General features: G+C 45.1%; 1 protein-coding gene across 9 annotated transcripts in view; it reads right to left on the reverse strand.

Annotated features, from left to right (window-relative positions):
• WDFY4 (WDFY family member 4) overlaps nt 1-25493 on the reverse strand; it is a 285777-nt gene that overhangs the window by 70028 nt on the left and 190256 nt on the right. For all 9 annotated transcript variants that reach the window (XR_012020969.1, XR_012020970.1, XR_012020971.1 and 6 more), the window contains 4 exons: nt 16527-16675; nt 12423-12543; nt 10522-10607; nt 8798-8860 (listed from right to left, as the gene is read on the reverse strand). Coding sequence is in view for 6 of the 9 variants with exons in the window: in XM_072806363.1 (XP_072662464.1) it covers nt 8798-8860; nt 10522-10607; nt 12423-12543; nt 16527-16675 (419 nt within the window). In the remaining 3 variants the exon portion in view is untranslated. The remainder of the gene's footprint in view (nt 1-8797; nt 8861-10521; nt 10608-12422; nt 12544-16526; nt 16676-25493) is intronic.

The raw sequence follows: 25493 nt of genomic DNA on the forward strand, positions 1-25493 counted from the left end.
GTCATCTTGAGTACCTCATTAGGCTTTCATTCTCACAGTCATATCATAGGAAAGGGTTGTAAGAGTGTTTACCTTCACCAGGATTGCTAAATAAACAGGCAAGGGGCTTTGACTTGCCATAGGATATATCCATGTTAGACATCTTGCTAGCCAGGAAACCCTGGCAGTATGATGAAGCAAAGAGGGGAGGTAGAGATAAGTTAGGTGTCATCTTACACATTCTCTTTCTTTTTTTTTTTTCAACAAGGAAAAGGCTTGATGTTGACATTCCTTGATGATTTAAAATACATAGTCACTTTTTTCCTGAAAACTGTATTAAACCCAAAAACACCTGATAGGAAAATCATGGGATTTCTCTTTCCTTAAACAGAACCAAAACCCTATTTAGGTTAACCAAGTCATTGCCCTCTCTGAAAGCCAGGCATGACCTGGGTGACCCCTGTGTGACCTCTACCCTTGCTGTGTTTTGCCTCCATGATTTGGAGTAATTGCCTCAGTCTCTTGTGTCTCCATTCCCAGGATCCGTTCAACATCTCTCTAGAGTAGCTTATGGCAAAAACTTGAAGACTAATCAACAAGAATAAACGACTGTGAAGAAGAAAAGTCCTCGGTTAGGCATTTAGAAGAAAGAGAGTGGTAAGGGGAACATTCTGGAAGCCAGACCCTCTGGTGCTGGCCAAGATACTGACTTGCTTCTTAAATTCACTTTGCCTCTCTTTGCTTTAGACTATGTGTGAAAATGACTTTGGGAAATATATGGTTTATTTTTATGTAGATAAAGGTAATGCTCAAGAAAATGACAAATATAAGTTATAGAAAATTAAAGTTTTAAAGAAGATTTTAAGACTTAAAAGACTTATGGTCTTTACACTCAAACGTAAAATTTCTATGCCAGTTGCCTATGGTAAGTTACATACACATAATGCAATCCCTCAAGTGACTAAAATTTATACAAAAATAAATATACTCAAAAGTACTATGGATAAATCAAAGAATTTTAACAAGTTCGTCAGTAATGCACAGGTAAGCAAAAAGAAAAGAAAAGAAAACAGAGACATGAACAACAGGGAAAAAATAAACAGAGAAACAAATAATAAAATGACATATTCTAACATGTCAATAATTACACTAAGTATAAATAATCTTCTTTCTTTGTAATGGCCCCAAACTAGAAACAACCAATTTCTCTCAATAGGGAAATGGTTAAACAAACTCTGGTATATCCAGGTCATGGAATACTATTCAGCAATAAAATGGAACATACTATTGATACTTGCAACAGTGTGGGTGGATCTCAATAGCGTTATTCTGAGTTTTAAAAAAGGCCAATCTTTATGGGTCACATACTTTATGATTCCATTCTCTAAAGCACAAAACAATTGCAGTGGAAAATAGATTAGTGGTTGCCAGGCTTTAACACTGTAGTAGAGGGTAAGCAGGACTGTAAAATGGTAGCACAAGCCATATCTCTGTGGTGATAAAAACAACTGATCATGTTATAGTGGTGGTGGTTATAGAATCCACACATATGATAAAATGACACAGAAATATGCACAAATATTGTATCAATGTCAGTTTCCCGGTTTTGAAATTGTCTTACTATAGTTATCGTATCAACCACTGGGGAAAATTAAGAGAAGGCTCTATGGGACTCTATGAATTATTTTAGCAACTTCCTGTGAATCTATTATTTTGAAATTAAAAAAAATTTTAAACAATCTTGCAGTCTAGATGCAGCAATAAACAGATCCTTGTACATCTGCCAAGTGTTAATTCATGAGTATGGCAAGCTTAAAGTTCTGCAACCATCCCGAAGAACTAAGGCATTTCAGGAGAAAGAGTACCTTAACCTCAGTTCACCAGACTAATCTAGAATTATCTATTGTTGATAATTGTCCTTGAAGATGATATAATAATAAAAAGAAAATGCACATCTTCTCTACCCTGGTTCCAGGTTTTCTGGTGGTGACTGGGCACAAGTAGCAAGTTGGGTGGGGGAACTTGAACCAGCAAGTCACTCTCTTCATATTTTTGGGCTTTTTAATCACCAAAACCTCCTGGCTCCATGGAAGCAACATGACATGGTGGAGCTGGAAGGACAAAGGGGCCAGGCTTGGTGTAGACAGGCATAATTTCAGCTTCTGCCTAGAATTAAGTCTGAGGCCATGGCTAAGGGTATAGCAAAGAGGAGATAAGCAAGAGAGATAAGAGTAACACAAACAGGGTTAAAAACCAAGGTCTATGCATGACCTAAGTAGGGCTCACTGCAGGTCACTGGGCTCAGCTGCTAATGGCCTGTTGCGCCAACCATGTGAAAAGTTCCTAAATCCAGGGGTACTGGTTATACCACCAGGTTGTTTAGTTCACCTCTGGTTCCAGCAACTATGCTCTAGACCTTGGGGTCTGAGTAGTGTCTCAATTGTAGTGTCTACAATTGCCACCTCCCCCCCGCCCCCCGCCCCTGGGGTTGTGTATTCCCAAAGAAGCACAAGGGGCATGTTTCTGCATTCAGTGATGAGGCTGAAGTCATCTTTATCAAAGCAATCATTATATGACAAATTACTAGTCCCCTGCTGGTCAACAGTGTTGATTTCTGTAGAGCAGGACTGAAGGAGCAGTCATGGAGAGGAGAGAGGTACTTGAAATTTAGCCTCCATGCTGCTGGCAGTGGGGCTCCTGACCATGTGATTGATTGTGCTGAATGATCATCATCTTATGGGAATTTATAGCTTCTATGGCTGGTTTTCTGAGCTATTTGTCTTTCATTATTTTTCAAAGAGTTCCTATAAGGGAACTCTGACAACCCTCAACTGTAGAACTCTATGCCAAAAAATGCACTTCATTTTAAACATTATATTTAAGTAAGCTATACAATCGAGGGTACATTTCAGAAATTACAAGTACCCAGATACAATCAGGTCCCAAATATAAGCTCTACCTCATACCTAACAGCCTACGCCAGCCCAGGGACACTTTGCCTTGATGGCACAGCAAGGGAGCATTTCAGATGATGTCAGAGACCATAGCTATGGAAGGATGCCTCTAGCCCATTTAAAGGTGTGTGTGTGTGTGTGTGTGTGTGTGTGTGTGTGTGTGTCTAGATATTTATCCAAAGGATACAAACATAGTGATCCTAAGGGGCACCTGCACCCCAATGTTTAGAGCAGCAATGTCCACAACAGCAAAACTATGGAAAGAGTCCAGATGTCCATTGACAGAAGAATAGATAAAGAAGATGTGCTACAGATATATGATGGAATATTACTCAGCCATAAGAAAGAATGAAATCTTGCCATTTGCAACGACATAGATGGAACTAGAGAGGATTATGCTAAGTGAAATAAGTCAGTCAGAGAAAGACAAATGCCATATGATCTCATTCATATGTGGAATTTAAGAAACAAAACAGATGAAGATAAGGGAAGGGAAGGAAAAATATGAAAATTGAGAGGGAGGCAAATCACAATACACTCAACTCTACAAAACAAACAGGGTCGCTGGAGGTGGGGAGAGAGGGGCTGGGGTAACTGAGTGATGAGCATTAAGGAGGGTATGTGACATAGCGAGCACTGAGTGTTATATGCAACTGATAAATCACTAAACTCTACCTCTGAAACTAATAATACACTGTGTTAAGTAAATGGAATTTAAATAAAGAATTAAAAAAAATAAAGGCGTTTTCTGTGTACAACAGAGATTCTTGAAAGAAGAACCAGATAGGCATCCAAGCTTTGAATTTCTCTGAGTTTTCTAAACTCTGGGATTAGTATGAACTATAACCATTGGGAAAAATACAATGCTGCCATCCCAAAGAAATGTCTGTATAGAAGAAGTCCAAATGTTTGGGCCCTACTTTTTTAGAGCATTAATATAGAAGATTATATTCTGCAGAGCTCTTTTTTCACATCTTATAAAAAGGGAACTGCCTTCTTTGATACCCACTATCCTTTAGACAAGGACAAATTTGATATTCAGCGCCAAGAGAAAGTATTTTCCAGGAAAAAAGAAAAGAAACAAAAATCCCTGATTCTTATTTTTCTGTCACTGGAATATGATGTAATCTAGGGCAAGTATATTTTTTTTCTTAGTTTCAGGACAATTAGATAACTAGGTCACCTGATTGACACCTTTAAACGAATTTTGGGATCTCTCCTTTAAAGGAATTTTGGGATCATTTTAAAATGATCATTGTACTCTGCATTTAATTTTGAAGCTGTTTGAAACCCTTTGTAGAGGATACAGACAACTCTGAGTGTAAGAATTTGTTTATTCACAGGGACATTCTCAACCAGCTGGCCTTCCCTGTCACTTTAGCTGTTCTTTCTATTCTTCTGACTCGTCCTTCTCAGTTCTCAGCAGAGCCTGCCTGTGTCTCACATTGTGGGGCTTTCTGGCTCCCAGATACTTAGCTAGCTAAGTGTCTAGCTGGCTTTCTATGAGAAACACCTGGAGGCTTGCAGAATCTTGCACCCCATGAATATCTGATGATGCCACATGCTGTCATCAGAATGTTCTAGTCTTGTACCATAAGGAGACATGGATGGATTACAGATCCCAGGTTCATCCAGGCTTTGCAAGTATTTCCCAGTTAGGATCCAGGCCCACAGAAACTTCTTGTAATTCAGTTATGGAGGCAGCCATTGTCATGGGAATTCTAGGCATAATTCTGGTACCCAAAAGTTCTGGTTTCCTATATGTAAGGAATGGCCTGCAGAGGGGCCAAATCAGTTCTCAGACGCTGGGAGTTGAAGATACAAAAACCTACAGCACAAGCCAAGATTCTTGGGCTAGTTGAAAACTCTCAAAATGGATTGCACACTTGTATCAGAGATGAGAAGTTCATGTTCACTAGAATGTCCGAAAAACAGAGGGGTATTTTTTGAGACTCATTGTGGGGATTGGGCATTGCCCTTAGTAATCCAAATGGAAAATAATCAAGTTTGCTCTAGGCATGGGGCAATGGCTAGCCTAGGCCTCCGAAGGCTGAGGGCCATTATTGCCTTTCTTATCTGAAACCCCTGAAGATCCAGTGTGGCTGGTGGGAAAAGGACTGGAGAAGAGAGATGCATGAGGTCTGAGAGCACAGCCAGCCCCCTGTTTTAATCAACTCTTCCAGATACATGCCTACACATATAGCAGGGAATGCTAAAACTAAGTGAAGGAATTAAAGTATTTATTGAGCATCTACTGCAACAACTGAGATTGGTTTGATCTCAAAGCCCACTGCTGGCTGTTGCATCACAGTCTCACCAGGTCCCAGAGCCTAGGATCAATGATCCGACTGGGGTTTCTTCATTTTGGAAAGCACACCTTCCATGAGCTTAGATAAGCATTCCTCTGGCACTATGCATTGTCCCCAGTTGACTCCAGGACTTCCCAACTTTATGTTTCCCAAGGGCCTCCATGCTTGGAGCTGTTCTGGGGTTGTGCCAGGCAGGCACAGAATGGCCCTGAGAGATCCTGCTCCAATGGGCCCAGAGAGCCATCATAGAAAAAATAAACTAAATGGAAATAGCACAATGCCCAGTTGTCCCACAAGTGCAAGTGCATCCCTATGAATGAGTGAGGAGAAATTTCCATACCTTTGACTCATCTCAGGCCAAGAATTTTCCTGACACTTAGCAGTCATTTTTGTACAAACCCCCCAGCTTAGTGGCCATAGCCACAAGTTAGCTCCTCTTCTGTGTTCTTCCTTCTACTTTTCCTTTGTCTGCTCCCCCTCCATCTGGGGCAGAAATTTAGACATAGGTATGCATTGTTGGGGCAAAGCATCTCTAAGACTCTGAGAGCACCAGTATAGAAATGGATAGGGTGGGGCTCACCGTTGTGGGACAGCTGTGTGCCCACTGAGTGATCTCACAGGCATCATTTGTAAGGAAGAGAGTGATCTGTAGAGGCAAACTGGGTTCAGTGAAGTGGCATGTCAAAGTTGATGCAAAGAGAAATTCCAGGGAGAGAGAAAATGAGTGTACAGCTCATGAGTGCTGTGGTGTCTGGGGGGCTCTCCATATGGAGCAGTGGATGGCTTTCTGCTTTAGCTGACCCCCCAGTATTCACCTTTCTTCTGATAACAGAGCCCTGATAATCTTGGGGAACCACCACCCTGTGTGGTCTATGTTGTTAGGTGGGACTGATCCCATTTCCAGAAGGTGGGTGGGCACATGGCACTGATCTGTCCTATGAAAGCACTTGATTAGTTCTGGGATGGGCACTAACCTAACTTTGGAAATCATTTTTTGGGATTTTTGCTAAAATTACTGGAACAGAGCATTCCTCACGTGGTAGAATTCCTAAGTTATTGACTGGAGCTATTGGTTGGACAACCTACCAAAAATGGAGTCAACTCAAGGGAAATCCTCACTATGAGGTGTACACCTACAGTGTGCTGGGATTTATTGAACCCAGAGATCTAGCCATGTCAGGAGCCAGACCTTTATTGGTCTTCAGGTATGTGAGGTGATGGCGGGTATGTGAAGTGATGGATCTGCTTTTTTCGCTTCATTTAGATGGAAACAGCTTTCCATAATTGCACTAAAATGTTACAGAGAAATTGAACTGTGGACAGTAAAGTTCATATGAAACAATATGAGATCACAAGGGCTGATATTCAGCTAATACGCACAGTTAGGACTGTACCATTATTGAACTACTGAAATACGTCCATTCCAGTTTGTAAACAGTTATCTCTCTTCTAGTGACCCAGCACCTCCTGGGCCTCCTGGACCATTCCCTGGCATGCCATGGACTTCCCCACAAATCTACCAACTAAAGGATTATTGTCTGATACAACAGGAAGCTTCTGCTGGCAGCTACTTCAACTGCTCTTTTGAAGGTCATCGATAATCCCCCTGTTGCAAAATTCAATGGTCATTTCTTAGTTCTTCTCTTGCTTGGCCTACCAATAACATTTGATCACAAACACCACTGACCACTCCCTCTTCGAATATTTGGCTTAAAGGACATTTCCCACACCTGCAGTCCCTCCTATCTTCCTGGCTGTAACTTCTTGATTTCTCCAAGTCCTTAACTTCTAAAGGCTGGCATATTCCAAGGTACAGTCCTTCCCATGTGTACTCATTCACTTGATGATCTTGGCTAGAGTCATAGTTTTAAATACTATTTCAAATTGCCATCTCACCTGGACCTTTCCCTAAACTCTAAATTTATATACCCACTGGCCTACATGACACTCCCAGCTTGACATCTGGCAGGCATCTCAAAACATGTCCAAAGCTGAGTTCCTGCTGTCCACCACACCCCAAAGTTCTCCCTTCACTCTTCCCATTCCATTTTCCAGTTGCTTAAGCCTAAATCATTGGAGTTATCCTTAAGTCCTCTCTCACACACACCACACTTGATTTGGCAACAAATCCCAGCAGACATGGCTTCAAAACATGTCCAGAAACACAGCACTTCACACCATCTTTGTGCCATCATCTCCTTCCCCTCCCCCAATCCAAGACATCAGCATCTCTCAGCTACATTACCACCACAGCCTCCTGACTGGACTCCCACTTCTGCCTTCGGTCTACTACGCTTATTTTTGACACAGAAACCAGAGTGATTCTTTTAAAATATAAATTAGGTCACATCATTCCTCCAATACTGACTTCTTACTCAGAGTAAAAGCCAACGCCATTACCGAGCCCCCAAGGTTTGCATGAACCAGCTAGCTCTTTCCCCTCTCTTCCCTGCACCCCACACATCCTGACCTCAGCTGAGCCCACTGTACTCCCCTGATGGCTTTTGCTTTGCTCGTCCCTGGACCTTGAAACACTCTTTTCTTGGTTACCTGCATCACTCCATTCCCCACTTTGTTCATGGCTGGATTCAAATATCGTTTTTTTGGTGAGGGCTTCCCTTACCACCCTACCTCTAAGTACTTTAACTTTTATACTTATGCTTATTATCTAATACGCTTTTTGTTTCACTCATTTAAATTGTCTTTTTTCTACCTCCCTCAAGAAAATGTAAATTCAGTAAGGACAGGGGAGATGTTGTGTGTTTCGCTCGTTACTCTGCTAAGCAGTAACCACCACATTTAACAAGCTATCAATAAATTGTTATGAATGACTTGGCAGTATCTGTTCCATAGTCATAAATATTTTTTTTTGTTTGGGGCTTTTTTTATTATAATTACTTTGAATGCCACTCCTGGGGACACCCCTCTCCACCCCATTCCTACATACTCCTGGAGAAAAACCAGCAACCACCTCTTCTCATTTCATTCCTCATAGAAATAAAAGCACTTACTGATCCTTGAATTAGCCTTCCAGAGAACTGCGTACTTGTAAAAGGAGACCATTTTAGGTGGCTGCAAACATTTCATTTCCTGGCAAGGATGCTCCATATCACAGATTCATAAGTTAATATCTGACTCACATTCTACCATATGCTAATTGAGCTTCTGAGCTTTCAGAGACTGTCATGTAGGAAGGACAGAGCTGGGATTGCTCATAGCCCCCACCTGGGGGCCTGACACCAAGGCTGGGCCTGGGTTGACACCACACCAAGCGACCTTCCCCACTCACAATGGGCAGAGGACCACTTCTTGCATTTTGGTCTGAAAAAGTCACAGAGCACATGGAATTCCAAGTCCCTTTGCAGAGGTTTAATCGGCAGAAGGAACTCCAGGAGGAGGATGAGAGGATGAAGATGAGAGAGAGAAAAATGAGGGGGATGGTAGATTGATGTGCTCTTTGCATACCTTCTTTACAGTAGGTTTAGACAATTGAAAACAAAGCAAGGCCAGCACCATGCCCAGAGAGCATAGCTGGACTCCTGCCTGCATCATTACCTTAGATTGAGGGGGTCTTCCGTGATGCCTTTCCCCTTCAAGCTGGGTTGGAAAGAGCAGAAGCTAAAAAAAAAAAAAAAAAAAGGAAAGGATCATTCAGCAGCAGAGCCAAGACTCTTCCACCACCAGAGAGACATTTTTGGTGCCAGTCAAGAGGGTAGATACTTGTCCCTTTCACACCCCATCCTGTCCCCAGGTCATGAACACCAGAACCAGACCCAGGTGTACCTCTGTGATGCTCAGGGGCAGTCCCTGGCAGGCACCACACATTCTGGCCTTAATAAAAATGATAATAAACAATAATCTATAATTACAATTAAAGCTATGCATGTTGGCAGGTTGGGCCAGGTGCTTGACAATTTCATTGCCAACTTCAGCAATCACTGAAAATGCCATCTTATTTAAGGCTCCTTGAGGCAGGGCTGGGAATGGTTTGGCCAACATTCACTGCCTGAACTATGGATGTATAAGACTTCTAAGGTTAATTGTGAAAAACTGTGCTTAACACACAGGAATCACAGGGAAAAATGGATGTGAGGTTCTGCATTGCCTCTCTCCTTCTTTTGGCTTGATCTAAAATGGAGCTTGAGGAAAACCTGAAGAAGCCATATAACAGCACTCCTTGGAGGCACCTCAGAGGAAGGCCCACAAGCAGCGGAGAAGTGCCCAGAGCTGGTGCAACTGCCTCTCTACAGGAGTCGCCTTCTCCCTGCTGGCCCTGCCTTTGGATCGGGCAGCTGGTCCTGGAGCCAGTTACTGGTCAGGAAGGCAACGCTAGAATCTCTGAGATCTAAGTAGGGGTGTCAAATATCACCTCAAAACTTCCAGCCCAAAGTGGAGCTGAATTTAACCACCCCTTCTGGCTTGTCTGGCTAAGAACCTGCTTTCCTTTCTGGCCCTTCTAGATTTCTCCATAACTCTGTATATCTGTAAGTTTAATGATGATGAAAAAAATAACCATTAGTATCAAATCATGTATACACTCACTTAAATTTCTTAGACTGATTCATCAATTTGGAGAAACAAGTTAAGCTAAAACAGCAGGCTTCTCTCTTTAAGAAAAAAAGATGTTCCATGAAGAGGTGGGAAATCAGTTGTTTGGAATTCTTTCCAGTGAAATATGAAATTGGAACAACTAAAATTGGCAAGTGGGATCAAAAAGAAAGATTAAGCCAAAAAAAATTATTTGGAAAATTAAAAAAACAAAGCCAGAAGATTCTGGAAGGCCCATTAAACAGCTGGCTTCTTAAATGTGTTGTGTCTACACAAGTTTTTCCCCCTTGTCATTACTGTCCTAAACGTCTTCAGTCCATGAAACAGAGCCTGTTTCCCAGGATTGTGGGAAGGCACTTCTGCATCTTTCTCTCCACCTCATTACATGATTTTTTCTAAGATTTTATTTATTTATTCACAAAAGACACTGAGAGGCAGAGACACAGGCAGAGGGAGGAGGAGCAGGCTCCCTGTGGGCAACATGTTACAGGGACTCAATCCTGGGACTCTGGGGTCATGCCCTGAGTCCAAGGCAGAGGCTCAACCACTGAGCCACAAGGCGTCCCCATTCCATGATTTAACAGCTCTGGAGGTCAGGAAGTCCCTCTTGTGTCTAAATCCTGCTTGCCGGGGTTGAGAATAGTGCACCCGAGAACAGAGCAGAGCCATTTCTGTTCTGTTTTCAGTTCATGATCAGTTTTCTCCTGGAGAAGGATTTTTCAAACCCTTACCTTTTGAAGACTTTACTCCGATCATTGTTGTGAAAGACAAGAAACTTGGAATATCCATTTTGGAAAAAGAGCTCCAGAGCGATGTCCTGTAAAGAGAAACCCCTTTCACTGCTACTGAAGTTGTCTGGAATGGAGAGACCCCAGGGCCTAGAGCCACCAGCCATGGGTCATTTGGTTCTTGGTGTCAGGCAACCCTTCCGGGTTGATTCTTCCAATCTCCCCAGGAGGTGGGAAGACCTTGATGATAGTGATGAGTGGGGGTCTCCACAGAATGGGTAGAAAGGCAGGGGGCCTCAGACTTCCTTTGACTGAAGCAGGAAGCAAGGGCCCCACTCCCAGGATGAGCCAGAAACAGACAGAGGAAGGAAAGGGCCCAGGGGCTACCTTCAGACACTTTCGTTTCCAGAGTTTGGTTTCCTGAACCAGAGAGTCACCCTATCAGAACATTAGGGGAACCTATTGGGTGGGTACAACTCCCAATCTGGGCAGCACTGTATGAGGACCTACAGACCTGCAGGCACAGGGTGCTTTGCCGAACTCATTTTGCAGAGCCAATGTGATGTGGCCAGGCTGACATACCAAGGGTACTTTGTTAATGGATAAATGAACTTTACATAATTTCTTCTTATTTCTTTCCCGATTCCAAGCTGTGTAAATAACAGACTTGGAACAGCCACAGAGAGTCTATGTGTAGAATGAGGCTCATGGATGAGATGGGGTCAGGGAGAAAATTTCCAGGGCTGGAGGTAGGCAGGGGTGAGGCCTGGGCATGGAAGCACAGATGGATGCTGCATCCCACAATAGTCAGGTCCCACTTCAACGTGGCTGGAAGTGAGCACTCAGAGTCCGGTTCACTAGGCTCCTGAGCAGAGGGAAAGCATTCATAATGATCCTTTCTAGAATGAGCCCTGCTGAAAGGCCTCCCTGAGCTTCAGTGTCAGATAATGATAAGTTAGTCCCTTGGCAGGAGGATCACATGACAAATTATAGACCCAAAGACATTTACAAGTAAGATGCTCTTATGATCAGGGGTATTAGGGCCGACCATTGTTCCCTTGTTGGCCTTAGCAGAACAGAGACGTTACAGAGAGGGTGGAGGAGAGATCGGGCCCCTCCCATCCTACAAGGGTGGTCCCGAATCTCGTCCTCTGCCTGCTGCCTGGGTGGCCTCTGGACACAGAAGCAGCTTCGTTACTAGTAAGGCTGGGCTGCGGAGGCCAGATGTGTCTGGGGCCAGCAGAGGCTCCTCCTTTTACAACTCAAGTGAGAAGCTCCAGGTTGTGTCTGGCTGGTGTCAGAGCCCTGCCTCTGAAGGGAATTAGCTCCACTGGCCCCTGGTGAGCCTTTGGAGGTACTGGGTGAAGCCCTGGGACCCTGCTTGGAGGGGATAATCAGGAGATCTCTGAACCACTTGGCCCAGGAAATGCCCAGAGAATGTGGAGATGGGTGTGGTCATGGGGCAAGGGCAGAAGTCAGCGGAGGCCATGCATGCCCTCAGACAGGGTAGGCTGACCCTCGACCCTTAGTCATCAGCTCTGCCATGAGGCAATGGAGCTGCCCTGTCCTGTACTCTAGACTCTCCAAAGCCGCTCACGGGCAGGTTAAGAGGGAAAATACAGCAAAGAGGCTGGGTCCTTAATGATGCAGTAAGAGGGAGAAGTTTCCAGCAGCCAATAGCAGGGACTAGGGAGAGAGTGAAGCAGACTTCAGAACTGCCAACCAGGAAACTGGGCCCAACAAAAGTCATGCTCATAGATGTGTCCCAGAGGGCACTGGGCGGTGCACAGTTGTGAGGGAGGTGACAGGGGATGCTCGTCACACTGAACGGGGACCTCGCCAGTGTCTGGACCACTGCACCGGGAGCTGCTGCTTGTCCCTCTTGCCCCCTCCCCAGGGCGTACCTGCAGGAGGAAGCGTGCCTGCCGGAGCTCGCTGAGCTGCCCATAGCTGTGACTCTGGCACGAGTACTGGTCGGAGGACCTGTCCTTGCTGCACATGTTGAAGATGAAAGGATCACTGATGCTGGAAAGGAAACATGACATGCACTGAGAGGGCGAGTGAAGGGCTTATTCCCCTTGCTGCACCTCCCCTGTGCCTGTGGCTCTGCAGACACCATGGGGGGAAGTGCTGTAATCACTGCCAGACAGGAGGCCAGTGCCTTGACCTGCCGACTCTTTTCTGAGCTCCTGCCTCTGTCTTTTCTGAGCTCCTGCTCCAGGGTGGGGCACCAATGTCACCAGGCGAGGGGACAGCCTCTAGGGTAGACAGTGTCACAGGGTGCGGGGGTGTGAGCAGGGGGTATAAGAACCTTCTCTGGGTACAGGGGTCAAACATGGGTCAAGGGGCTTGGGAAGAGTGAAAGACCCCATTACACACAGAAAAATTTCAGGCCAAAAGACAAAGGCAGAAAGATGAAGGGCCTCCATAAAGAAGCCTGTGTTTGGCGGGGCTTCAGCAACGTGGGGCCTGAGGTGACCCGGGCACCCCCGAGCCCCAGGGACATGTGCAACAGGCTGAGAGCTCCAGAAGGTCTGGAGGATGCTGGCCACAGCATCGGCGGGGGCCCCCAGAGCACAAGCCCAGAGCCAGGAGCCCTCTCAGAGGTCAGAATGACTCCCCTTGGGAAGAGAAGGAGAGGGGAAAAAAGGAGAGTCATGAATTTGACTCCGATTCACCCCAAAGAGGACAGTTTGTGCACTGGGAGTAAATGGAAACCCCTTTAGGGAACCAGATGAAGCTTTTCACCACTGATACAAGCAGGGACTTCACAAAAGTGATTTCAGTTATAGACTCATATTTCTGAACTTCTGAGTTACACAGCAAATTTAAATTGTGTACATGATTGCAAAAGCTCTGATCAAATGCCCCTTTAGGACTTGAAAACTAGAGGGGCCCTCCAGGTGTCTCAGCCCTCAAGAAGCCTGTGTTATCAACCACAGATCCAAAGAGCCAAGTACTGAAAGATTCTGCACCCACACAGGCGGCAGGAATGGGAGAGAAGTCGGCATTCCACCTCCTCCCCACCGCAGCACCGAGGCTGACCCTCCCCACCCAGCCTACAGAACAGCCCCTGGGCCTCCACGCCACACACCCCGGGGGGAAACCAGAGAGATCAGTTTGTCCCACAGGGCGGCAGGACTTCTCTCATCACCGGTGAGTGGGGGTGGCCCAGCATCTGCAGTGCTCAGGACTTGGATTTGTGCATGATGCAGAATGATTCCCGAAGGTGGAAGGGCGGGCTGCTCATGGGGGACAGAGCCTAAGCCCATTGCTCAGCCTCCAGCACAGCCAGCCTTCCAGGATGTAGACTCAGCCCTTTGCAGCTCTTCCTGCCCCTTCTTAGAATAAGCCTCTCAGGTCCCTGCTCTGAGCCACATAGCTATAGGTTTGATCAAATACAAATGTGGCTTTTCTTGTGGATGCTTCTTTCTGCTTGGTGCTTTAATTCAAATCTGCTGGCTAAGGCTCTTTGTCCCTCCATCAGGGGCTAAGCTGAGCTACCCCTGAACTTCTTGATTTTGGTCTTCTGGCCTCCAGAACTGGAAGACAATAATTTTTTTTTTTTTAAGCCACCCAGGTTTTCGTACTTCGTTATACACCCTTAGGAAACAAATATAGTCATTCTATTCAGGCAATAAAGGCTTTCACTGAAAGCAAAATAAACCTTCTGGAAAAGTTCTTAACTTTCTGAGAAAGTTCCAAAGTACACAAGTATAATCAATGCTGGAGGATTTGCAGTGTTCCTGAGTTTTATTTGGGATATTTTTATGGTGCATCAGAGAGCCTCTTTCAAGGTCTAGTGCTCAACTATATTCAATTTGATGGCAGTCTTTTAGAGAGACATTTCAGGGTTGCGTTAGCTTTATTTTTAACTGGCTTATTTATGTATCTTCCTTAGTCTCCATGGTCAAAATAAGACTTAATCCCCATTGATCTGACATGATCTAATAGCCAGTCTCTGAGAACCGCATCTCCACGAGTGCTAGCAGTTTCTTAGAGCAGCAGACAAAACCTCAGATAGAAAGCACTATCTGGTTAACAAATACTTCTTTGAGGTCTGGTGACTAAAATTACCTAAGAAATTCCCAAATGATATTCCAGGGTAGTAATCTGTTCTCACTCCCCTCCTACTTGCATTCTAGAAAAGTACATTTCCAGACGTGGAAAGTCTCCTTCATCATTGCAAATCAAATGAGTGCATACAATCTGACAACTGGACTTCTATTAAAAGTGCAGATACAGTCAGTTTGATCATGATTAGATGCACTTCTTAAACACAATTTACCTAATCAACAAGATCAAGATCTTATCTAATACTAACTCAATTTAAACCAGAGGTCGAGAGTGAAGCAAAGGATTCTACAAGTCATTATAAAGGCATTCCATACATAGAGGTGGAGTAGAAAGCTTTCATCAGCTCTCAGAAAGGGAAGTCTGCAGACTCATTGTCCATATTGATCAGTATCAATAAAACATGAGCAATAAGATGGGATGCATGTGCCAAGTATTAATTTTGCTCCTCCTGCCTTGGAAAAGCACAGAAGACTCATGGCAATCGGTGAACATTTGGTATGAATAAAAGATGGAAATTAGCAGAAAGGAAAAGGCCAAGCATTTTAAAGTAAATCTAAATCAAAGGAAGGTGGGCTGCCATACTCCTTAAACTCTTACTTCCTGCCATTGGCTGGAAATGATATGGCAACTGGGCGTTAAAATTCTTCGTTATTGGCAGGCTAAGACTCTGATTATTCTGTCAATAGTCTAAAACAGTGGTTCTCAAAGTGTGGTCCCAGGCCAGTAGCATCAGTGTCAGCTAAGACTTTTAAAATCTCAGGCCCAACTGCAGACCTACCAAACTAGAAACTGGGATGAAGCTAGGTCCCAGAAGTCTGTTTTGACTAGCCCTCAAGGTCACTTGATATTAGTTGGAGAGCCAATGAGTTAAGACGTTATCTTGTCATCATTTGAACCTTTGTTAGTCAGAAAAATCAAGATATCTTCATCCAAATCTATTCAAACATGATGATCAAGTGGAAGCATATGACCTGACAGCTGAACTTCCAACAAAAGTATGAACACAGTCAATTTGATCTTGAATGGGGATCCCTGGGTGGCTCAGTGGTTTAGTGCCACCTTCGGCCCAGGGCGTGATCCCGGGATCAAGTCCCACATCGGACTCCTGCATGGAGCCTGCTTCTCCCTCTGCCTGTGTCCCTGCCTCTCTCTCTCTGTGTCTCTCATGAATAAATAAATAAAATCTTAAAAAAATTTTGATCTTGAATGGTTGTACTTTGTAAATACAAGGGAATTAATGAGAGCTACTGGAACCTGAACAGAACAAATACATTTGATTATAAAGAAGAACCTCTGAATTTCCTGCCAAAGGCCTCTAGTAATAGTTGATGTGAACAAGAATTCTTCACATTTCTATCCAAATCTTGTCCATCTTTCAAAACCCAGATCTCAGCCCATGTATTCTTCTAATAGGCCCCCCTTAGCACACTAGCCCCATGTCATCAAGTGTGAGCCCAGAAGAGTCCTCCCATGACAAATATTTTGTATCATGAAGACCGTGTGCCCCAAACTCTTTCCAAAAGAACCTATTTGTGCTGCTGATTGCACTTGTGTGCCTCACTTAGCATGAGGGGCAGTGCCTAATGTTACGCAAGAGTGAGCAATCAATAAGCTGTTGAATGAGTAAGCTGATGCAACTGGATCCATCACCCAAATAACCTAAAGAGAGATTCCCCCTTGTCTTGAGGTGCATTCCATATCACAAGAGGCATAAGAAGCTGCCTCATTGTTACTCAGTCCAGATTTTAGCTTTGGAAAACCACAGCTATAGATACCTGTGTCTTAAAGTTCTCCTGTTTTATCTCATGGCTCAAGTTCAGGCTCAAACCTAAGCCCACAATAACAACAATGTGGGAGGGGTGGGAATAGGGGTGGCTGAGAAGGAAGTGAAGGCTCAGGGGATAATCTGCTGGGAGAAGTAGGGAACTCACTTGGATAAGCAGTGGCGGGTACAGTAGACATCACCCACAGGAGAGAGTGTAAAGTTCTCACAGATGTAGAAGTGCTGGTGGCCAAAGAGCAGGACCCCTTCGGAGACCAGATGGCCCTGCACAATCACCAGGGAGTACTTCTGTGTCACCTGTAGGGAGACAGCATCAGAGTTAGTCCATGTGCATGTGAAGCATGCCCATCATCCTGATGGAGGGCAGGAGGGCAGTGACCAGTCACCTACTGAAAGTCTGGAAATAAGAGTAACATCTTGTAAGAAAGGCAGAGCCATTGCCCGAGAGCCACACTTCTCTTCACAGTTTAAGTGGCCCCTGTATACCCAACACCCCTGTTTTGTCATTTAATTCACCAAAGACCACTCCCACCCTGACCAAGACACGTGGATTAGTATTTACCGCTGTATTGAGCATATTGACAATGTTCTCTCACTTTAGACCCCTCAACAGCCATGCAAAACATTCTGCAGTTGCAATGAGAAAGATTTTCATGTATGAGCCATCCCTCAGTTACAGAGGTTTTGGAGCTTGGTGGGGAGGGCCAGCTGATAAGTGGTTGGGCCAGGACTGGAACAAGTCTACCTAGATCCACAAGTTTAAGACTGGTCCTGCTGTCTCTCCAAGGCCAAGACTAGTTCAAGTGTATGCAGAGGAAGCATGTGCTCCACCTACATCCCTTCTTTCAGACTCACATTCATTCTTTCAGCAGCTGGAAATGCTGGCAACTTTCCAGAATCATCTCTGCTAAAGAGAGTGCCTGGCCCTTCTCAGTGGCAGTCTATACCCAACAACTGGTCACTGCAGGGTAGGAAGAATCACCTGTTGCTTCAATTCTACCCAACTCTGAAGAATCACCCCAAACCTACAGCTCTGATGGAATCAACAGAGGACTTTGCTGAGACTATGTTATAGTTGCACTTCTTCCTCTGCACAATCCTGTGATTGTCACTCCCAGTGAACATCTGGCATGCACATCTTCTGGGCCCATAGCTGGCTTCCTGGGGAGCCTGACCTGGAGCAAAGTCTTAGTATGACCCAGAATTTTGCATGAAGTAAGGACTAAGTGGGTCTTTACATGGAATAAATCCCTGAAAAAGTGAGCGAATAAATGAATTCTAGATTACAGAAACCCAAATGGACCAAGAGTAAGACCAAGGCCAACATTTTCTCAGGGTAATTCCGTGCTAATTCCAGTTACACAAAAGAGGATCTGATTTGTTTATTTGTCTTGAATACCTAACATATAACCACTGTAAACATTTTACACATATTAACCAATATGTGTAAGGAGGTTTTACTACTGGGGAGAAAAAAAAGAGGTCCCAGAATTAAGAGTCTCACCAAAGATCAGTCATCAGTCACCTAGTGGTAGAGGCTGGATTGAAGCTAAGCTCCCTGCTTTATGTTGGGAACAATATTGGGACCACAGTGATGAAATCTGGGAAGCAGGCTTTGAATACCAGTTCTCCAACTCATGCATCAATTGGGATCAGCCAAAGTCAGGGCCAAGACCAGAAAGTGAAGATTTGCCAAAGGATTTTTGGCCCAAGATGAGCATTATCCACTGTGATCCAGGGCCAGTCATCTCTGAACTATTTTTCTTAAGTGAGGACTAGCTAAGAGTCCTTGTTCCTAAAATCCAAGCCTCCTATAGGCAGCTGGCTTCCCTGGCCTCTTCCGCATCCACCTTGTCAGAGGACCTGGCCCTCAAACCACCTGCAGAGCCCCAGCTCATCACGGACTCATTCCCAACTTCATTCATTCATCCAGACAGTCATCTATTAGAGAGTCTGCATTCAGCACCTACTACAAGCAAAGCCCTGAGCTAGGTTTTGGAGATAGAGGGATGGACAAGATAAACAAGAACTTATACTCATGGGGCTTAAAAACCAGGAGTGGGGAGACAGATAGTAAGCATACATGTCAACCAATTAATGATCATAAATTGTGACATATGCTAAGAGAGAAAAACTAGGGTGATAACAATAAGGAAGAGAGAAGCTTGAAGGGGACACTATTTTAGACAAACTCTGAGACCTGATGTACAAAAATGGGGCAGCCATGGAAAACTCAGGGAACATTTCAGGGAAAAGAACATCCAGTCCAGAGCCTAGAGGCAGGAAGGGCAGATCCAGGGAGTAAAGAGAGTCCAGAGTAGCTGAAATGAATTTAAGAAGTAGGTGTGCTTAGATACAGGTTGGGGAGGAGCCTTGGATGTCTTGGTAAGGCCACTGGGTTCTACTCTCATTGCAACAGGAAGCCGTGGGAGGGGTCATTTCTGAACAAGGACATTGGCTGCTGGGTGCAGAGGAGATCAGAAAGAGCCAAGAGCAGAAGGAGTGCAATCAGTCATGTGGCTATTTTGGCGGTCTTTTGGGATATAGCAACAGAGACTAGTAGGAGGAAGAAGAGAAGTAAGGAATCTAAGCGAAAAGAGGTAGAATCGACAAGAACTGCTACCAAACTGCAGAGCCAACAATAATAATAAAATCATAATCAGAAGGATGGAGGATGCATGTCTACTTTGGGATTTAGGCAATTAAGTGGAGCTCTTCAGCTTCCCTGAAAGCCTTCCCCAGAGGCAACCACCATCATCACTTTATTGTATTGGAGGATAGCAGATGTGTCACCCCACTTTCCCATATTATTTTGAGTTAAAGACGCTTAAAAAACATCACATATAAGAGGGGCACTCTGGCCTACCCTTTTTGTTTGTTTATTTGTTTGTTTGTTTGTTTGTTTTTCCCTGAAAGCAGGAGACAAAAGGCCCAGGTGAAAAATGCCTTTCCTATATTAAGAGGAAAAGAACATTCTCAGCGCCCTAGACAGAGAGTTTAGACCTAGAGAAATTTGTCAAATAAAACCAGTTGGACAAACCTCCCTTTAACCTCACTAGACTTTGGTTACTTTTTCACAATTGCTGCCCTTTGTTCAACCTAAGCACTCAGCCTTAACCACTTTGGAGGTTCTTCACGTTCCTGTGAAGACCCCCACATATCCATAAAAGTAAAATCTGTATCATGCTATTGATCTGTTTTCTGTCAACTTAATTTTTAGGCCTAGCTGGAGAGTCTGAGAGGGTAGGGGAAAAGTTGCACCTCTCCTATAGTATATCCACCCAAAGAGATCCTGTGAATATATGGGATGTTTTATCTCCTTTTCATTTTATTTATTTTTTTAAATATTTTATTTATTTATTTTTTAATATTTTATTTATTTATTCATGAGAGACACAGAGAGAGAGAGAGGCAGAGACATAGGCAGAGGGAGAGGCAGGCTCCATGCAGGGAGCCCGATGTGGGACTTGATCCTGGGACCCGGGGTCACACCCTGGGCCGAAGGCAGGCGCTTAACCACTGAGCCACCTAGGGATCCCCTCCTTTTCATTTTATACAAATAACATGTTCATATGCTCACTGTTCCACATCTAGTTTTTTCCCTTAATGGCCCTCTTGAGACCCTCCCAAATTGCTTCTTATAGAGCTAACTCTTAATAATAGGTACACAGTATTTCCTTACAAGAAGGTACTAGAACTTACTCAACCAATCCCCTATGGATTCAGGCTGTTTTTGAATGTTTAGATATTCTAAGTGATGCTGCAGTGACCCTCCTTGTACATATATCACTTGGAACACACAGGTACATCGGGAGGATATATTCCTGGAAGTCAGACTGTGGATCAAGGGCGTGGCATCTTAAATCTTCCTCTGTTGTCAGACTGCTTTCCTGTGACATGGCACCAATTTTCACCCCCACCAGCACTGTTGGGACACTGTTATGCCAGCCTGTTTAAACTTTTCCTCTTATCCTTTTGTACAGAGGAGACCTCATCTTCAAGTTCACACACTGAGACCTAGAGAACCCCAGCCCCAGTACTGGCCTGCATATCTCCAAACCTCCCTACTCCCTGCAAAGCCCACCCTCACCCAATCTCTGTGCTGCCAATGGCAGGGGCCAGAGCACATTCCTATGATCTCCTGGTGTCTTCCCTTGGGGAGAATTAAGTAACAACCAGAATAAACCAAACCACAAGAAAAATGTCTGGTGAGAGCTGAGTTAATAGCTTAAAAATTGATTCTGCCAGAAAAGAATGGCATTTTAAAACCTAAAAAATGAACCCAAGTGAACTCTTACCTGCTCTTCCATTTAAATTAGCCCTGGGAGGGCTGCCTCCCAAGTTTGTTCATGGTTAAGAAATCCCTCATGCCTTGACTCTATCGATCACTTTAAAAAAAGAGGAACTTCTACTTCAGAAGTAGAATTTTTTTGAGGTTGGCCAGATGATCTATTATCACTCTCTGCAGGTGGATCACTAAGTATGTGGCCACACCTGGTCCTGTGTATGATAAGGAACAGGTTGACTGGAAATCCCCAAATCCCAGAGCTGAAGTTATAGGAGCAACAATTTGCCGGGGCATTCCATGGCAGCCCGTGTTCTCCCCTAGAGTCAGACCTCAGTGTGCACATCTGCAAAAGGGGAAGGTTGGCTGGAGGCCCTCTGAAGTTCTTTCTAGCATGATTAGTCTGCAAGCTAGTGTTATGCCCTAATTTGATGGGCAGAAAAAGTGAGAGGCAGAGCCATCGTTTGAGGTACCCAGAACAGAGCAGATGTATACATTTCCTCATATTTGTGTGCAAGATCTACTGCAAAGAAAGCTTTAGCCCTGCTCACATGGATCACGTGTCCCTTTTTATAGACGATCTTTGTAGAAGATCTAGGCGATCTGCTCGCTTAGACTCTGCTATCAATGCATTCTGTTACACTGGCATATGGAATAAGTATTCTGATTTTTCCAGAAAGCACTGACTGCCACAAAAAAGGTAAGTAATAAGGAGAGAGACTGTATAAATTCTATTTATGTTGGCTCCCTATGAACTCTGGCATCTTGATCATTTTAAATGGAGCATTTGGTCATACTAGGAATCAAAAAATGTATCATAAAACAATAAATAGATTATTTTTATATTAATTTGAAAAATCTGAGAAGAGTTATAATGGGTGGATCTCTTTATGGCAGCTCATCTTTTCAGGCAGAGACAAAGAGCAGGGATGCCCCCTGCCTGCCCACAGGTGCCACTTCCACAGGCAAGCCGGCGAACAGCCAAGCCTCCCAGCATTTCACTGCTGGCTCAGAGGAGATCAGATGGAAAGGACAGAAATTGCACCAGCGTAATGTGAAACGTGTTGAGGACTGTTCAAAGCAGAGTCTAGGGAAGCTGCATTTATTAAGGATTTGCTCATTGGCAACTGACAGAAATGGGAGCACATTTCTAGCCAGGGCAGCTCTGAATAGTATAGAACCTGGAGTTGTGTGTTTCGGGCATTTATTCAAAGAGAAGATGTGAGAACCACTTGGGCAGCCTGTTAAAGTTTGTATTCCCAAACTGCATTCCCAGAGGTTCTGGTTCAGCAGGTCCAGAGTGGGACTAGAATCTGCATTTTAATAAGCAGCCTGCATGATTCTGATGCAGGTCATCTGAAGACCATACTTTGAGAAACTGACTCACAGATAGCAGCAAAGCTATGAAAGATGAGGTCTAATCTCATATCAGCATACTGTTCACAACTCATTCATTTGTTTACACATTCATTTAACAGATCTGCACTGAACGTTTAGGTGTGCATCCCACGTACTGTTAGGCACAGAGGGAGACAAAGCACACCTTGAGGGTGCTCATGGTCCAACAGGAGAGAGAATATCAACTATCCCAGTATGACATGGAGAGGGGGAAATACAAGCACTCAGGAAATAGAGGGGGCTGTTGGCCCAGATAGGGGTGAAAGAGGGGGTGAGCTGACCTCAGAGAAATGGCCCCCAAGGAGGTGACCCCAAGGCTGGGGTTAGGAGTAAAGAGGATAAAATAAGGGGAGAAGCATTCCAAGACACAAAGTCTTGAACCAGCTAAACATGTTTGGAGATCATAAGTAGTTGTGTACAATTAGAATCAAAAGTCAGGTATGAGTGTGTGTGTGTGTGTGTGTGTGTGTGTGCACGCGCGCACATCTAAGCATGAGGGAGGCAAGTCCAGGGAGGTACAGGGCCAGCTTGGAAGTGGTTTTGTGCACAACGTATGCCAAATAGAGTTGCAGAAGGTGTTAAGTATGGACACACACAGCTCTGCATCTTAGAAAGTCAGTTATGGGCATTCACCTATATGGGAAGTTACCACATAGAAAGTCACTTCTTCACACACTTCTTCCCTTGCTATAAATGCCTGATATTAAAATACCTGGGAAGAGCTTGATGCTGCTCTCTGCTGTCCAGAGTAAAAATAACTCCCTTTGACCTGATTACTTGCAAGCAAATTAAAGTCAATATTTTACATTGCATTTGTATTAAAAAATAGTTTTAGTTTCTCATGTAATTAAGGAGAACAGCAACAGCAAAAAACAACTCCCACTTGAGTTCTGACTCTCAACTAGATGCTGGACACCCATCTTGCCAAGTGGAGTCTCATCTCTAAGAGCACAAAGGATCATGCCCAATAGCACAGTGGCTGATTCGAGCCCACAATTAACATGCATTAAATATACCACTTCTCCCATCAAATGGAGCTCTTTGCGGAGAAATGTGTTGGTAGTCCTGGGAATCATTAATCAATGACGCAAAGGTAGCACAGAGTAATTACCATCCCAAGGATCGCTGGGGGCGATCAGAGCTCCAACATTCACAAAAAGACATGAGTTAAGCTGCTGCCATTCTGTAGCTTCTGATTTCCCTAGGGACCTCTGGCAAGGACAGGCCACCCAGAAGCCTGGAAAGAGGTTACAACCCGCAAAGTCTCCTAGACTGTTCTGGCAAAGCCGTTCTGAGGTGGCAGGGGAGGAGGAACCAGGGATCCACCCCACCACACCAGGTGGGTTGTCCAGCTTACGTGATGGCTAGTTGATGGCAGGTGCCCCCAGGTTTTCTGAGCATGCATGCACATCCACCACACACCCCTGCTGTGGGTGTGCTTTCACTTCAAAATTTTAAAAAAAGCACAGACCTGAAAGGTCTACTGGAGATGGCTGAATTAGGGGAATCCCCAGCTTCCTTACATGCTGGCTACAATATGTCTCAATACAAGCAGAAAGTACCAGCCTGAGAAATACAGAGGATACCACCACCCCCTCCTTTCCAAATGCACACACACACATTTGCCATGGGCAGACCTTCTCTATGTTTGTTGGCACATGTTCATGTACATGTACAGTTCCTGTCCTTGACAATGAACACAGTGGATGGGGGGCCCTAAGATCACAGTGGACCAGGGGCTGAGCAGGTAGGTAGGCTGGTACATGCGCACATGCTGCGTCCTGGGCAGAGATGCTGTGAGTGGCGAGGGATCTAGAGGCCTGTCCACCCCGGCCAGTGTTAACCAGAAAGTTTACAAAAGCAGCACAACAGGACCTGAGGCCAACACCTCTGAGCCCCAATATGGAAAGGCGGCCAAAAGAGAGGGCAGTGGGGAGTTTAGTGGAACTTACTCAACACACTGAATTGGGAAGAGACCACATGAATTTACAGTAACACAGATCTGAGATCAAATCCCAGCAACTTCAGCCAGCAAGCCCACTAGGCCCAACTTTCACCACCTAGGAAAGGAAAGCGATGAAGCCATTCTCACAGGCGTGAGACTAGAGGAAGTGCTGTAGGGAAAGAACACAGAGCAATAGCTCCAGACATCTAGCAAGGGACATTTTTGCCAATAATAGCCACAAACAAAAAGCAAAGGGAGGCTCTGAGTCTAGTTTGAGCACGTTCCCTCGGCCAAACTGCCCTCCTGGGCACAAACTGCCGGCATCTGCCTCTCTGGTGGTGGTGGTGGATTTGACATGGAAGCCAGCCCCTGCTCAGCCACGCCCCACCTGTTCCCAAAGGGGGCCCCCCCACTAGCCAGGTCCTGAGGGAGCAGGCCCAGGTCATGGCTACGGGTCGTCTGGGCACCTCTTGACACAACTGCACTCTCCAGCTCAGTGGATCTTTCCAGAGTATAGATGCTTCATGTCAGGAAAGGGAGGAACAAGGCTAACCCCAAGCCTGTCCCTGCCTATAACGAAACCACAGGAAGACTTCAAAATAACAACAGAGCCATGTGTTGAAGTGGTGCTGGCAGCGGCGTGAGCAGAGTGCTGTGGACGTGCAGTGGACACCAGGACAGGCTCACCCAGAAGGTGGCCTCGGCTCCAGGCAGTGGGGGGTGCGTGGGGATGGTCTGTGAGGACCTGGCTGGTGGAGGTGTGAGGGGGAGGGAGGCAAGTCCAGCTCCCACAGCCAGCTAGGGCCTGCCTATGGAGAGCTCCTAGTCTAGACACCACTCTGCTCTTCAGCCCCAGGATGTTCTTGGGTTCCTGTGGCCTGCTTCCTCATGTTACTTCCCGCCTCATGCTTTAAATTCAGGGACTCTCTCTGTTTCACCATATACCAACCCAGGCCTCAAACCTGGTAACTTCCCTCTTTCTCACAAAATGTTGCCTTTTGTGGTGGGTGCAGGAACTCCTGCTGGGGCCCCATCCCAGCAGGCCAGGTCTCTCATGGGTTCCTCTCTGACTCTCTGCCTTATTCTCCACAATGTCAGCAGGACAACAGCCCCACTCAGACCCCCCTCACATCATGCCCAGGCACTCACCCCTGCAGCACCTCGCCTCACATGAGCACCCCAGGAGTCAGGCCAGCTGGGGCAAGGTTTTAATAGAAGCATTTCATTGTTTGCACTAACAGGTCCTTTCCCAATTCCTCAGGTCCATGAATTAAGTACCAGGGTTTGCAGCCCACATCCCCTTCCTTCTTGGAGTGAGAACAAATCCCGAGGTACTATTAAAGGACAAGCAATGGCCTACAGCGGTAAGAATTGACCCACTGACAGCTCCCCTTGCATGGAGAAGAGAGTTTCCGGGAGGGACACATTGTACCTCTTTGATCTTTGATACATACTGGCGAGTCAAGGAGTATAACCTCATTTTAAAG

The sequence above is a fragment of the Canis lupus genome, chromosome 29 (assembly GCF_048164855.1).
Source record: "Canis lupus baileyi chromosome 29, mCanLup2.hap1, whole genome shotgun sequence".
NCBI lineage: Eukaryota > Metazoa > Chordata > Mammalia > Carnivora > Canidae > Canis > Canis lupus.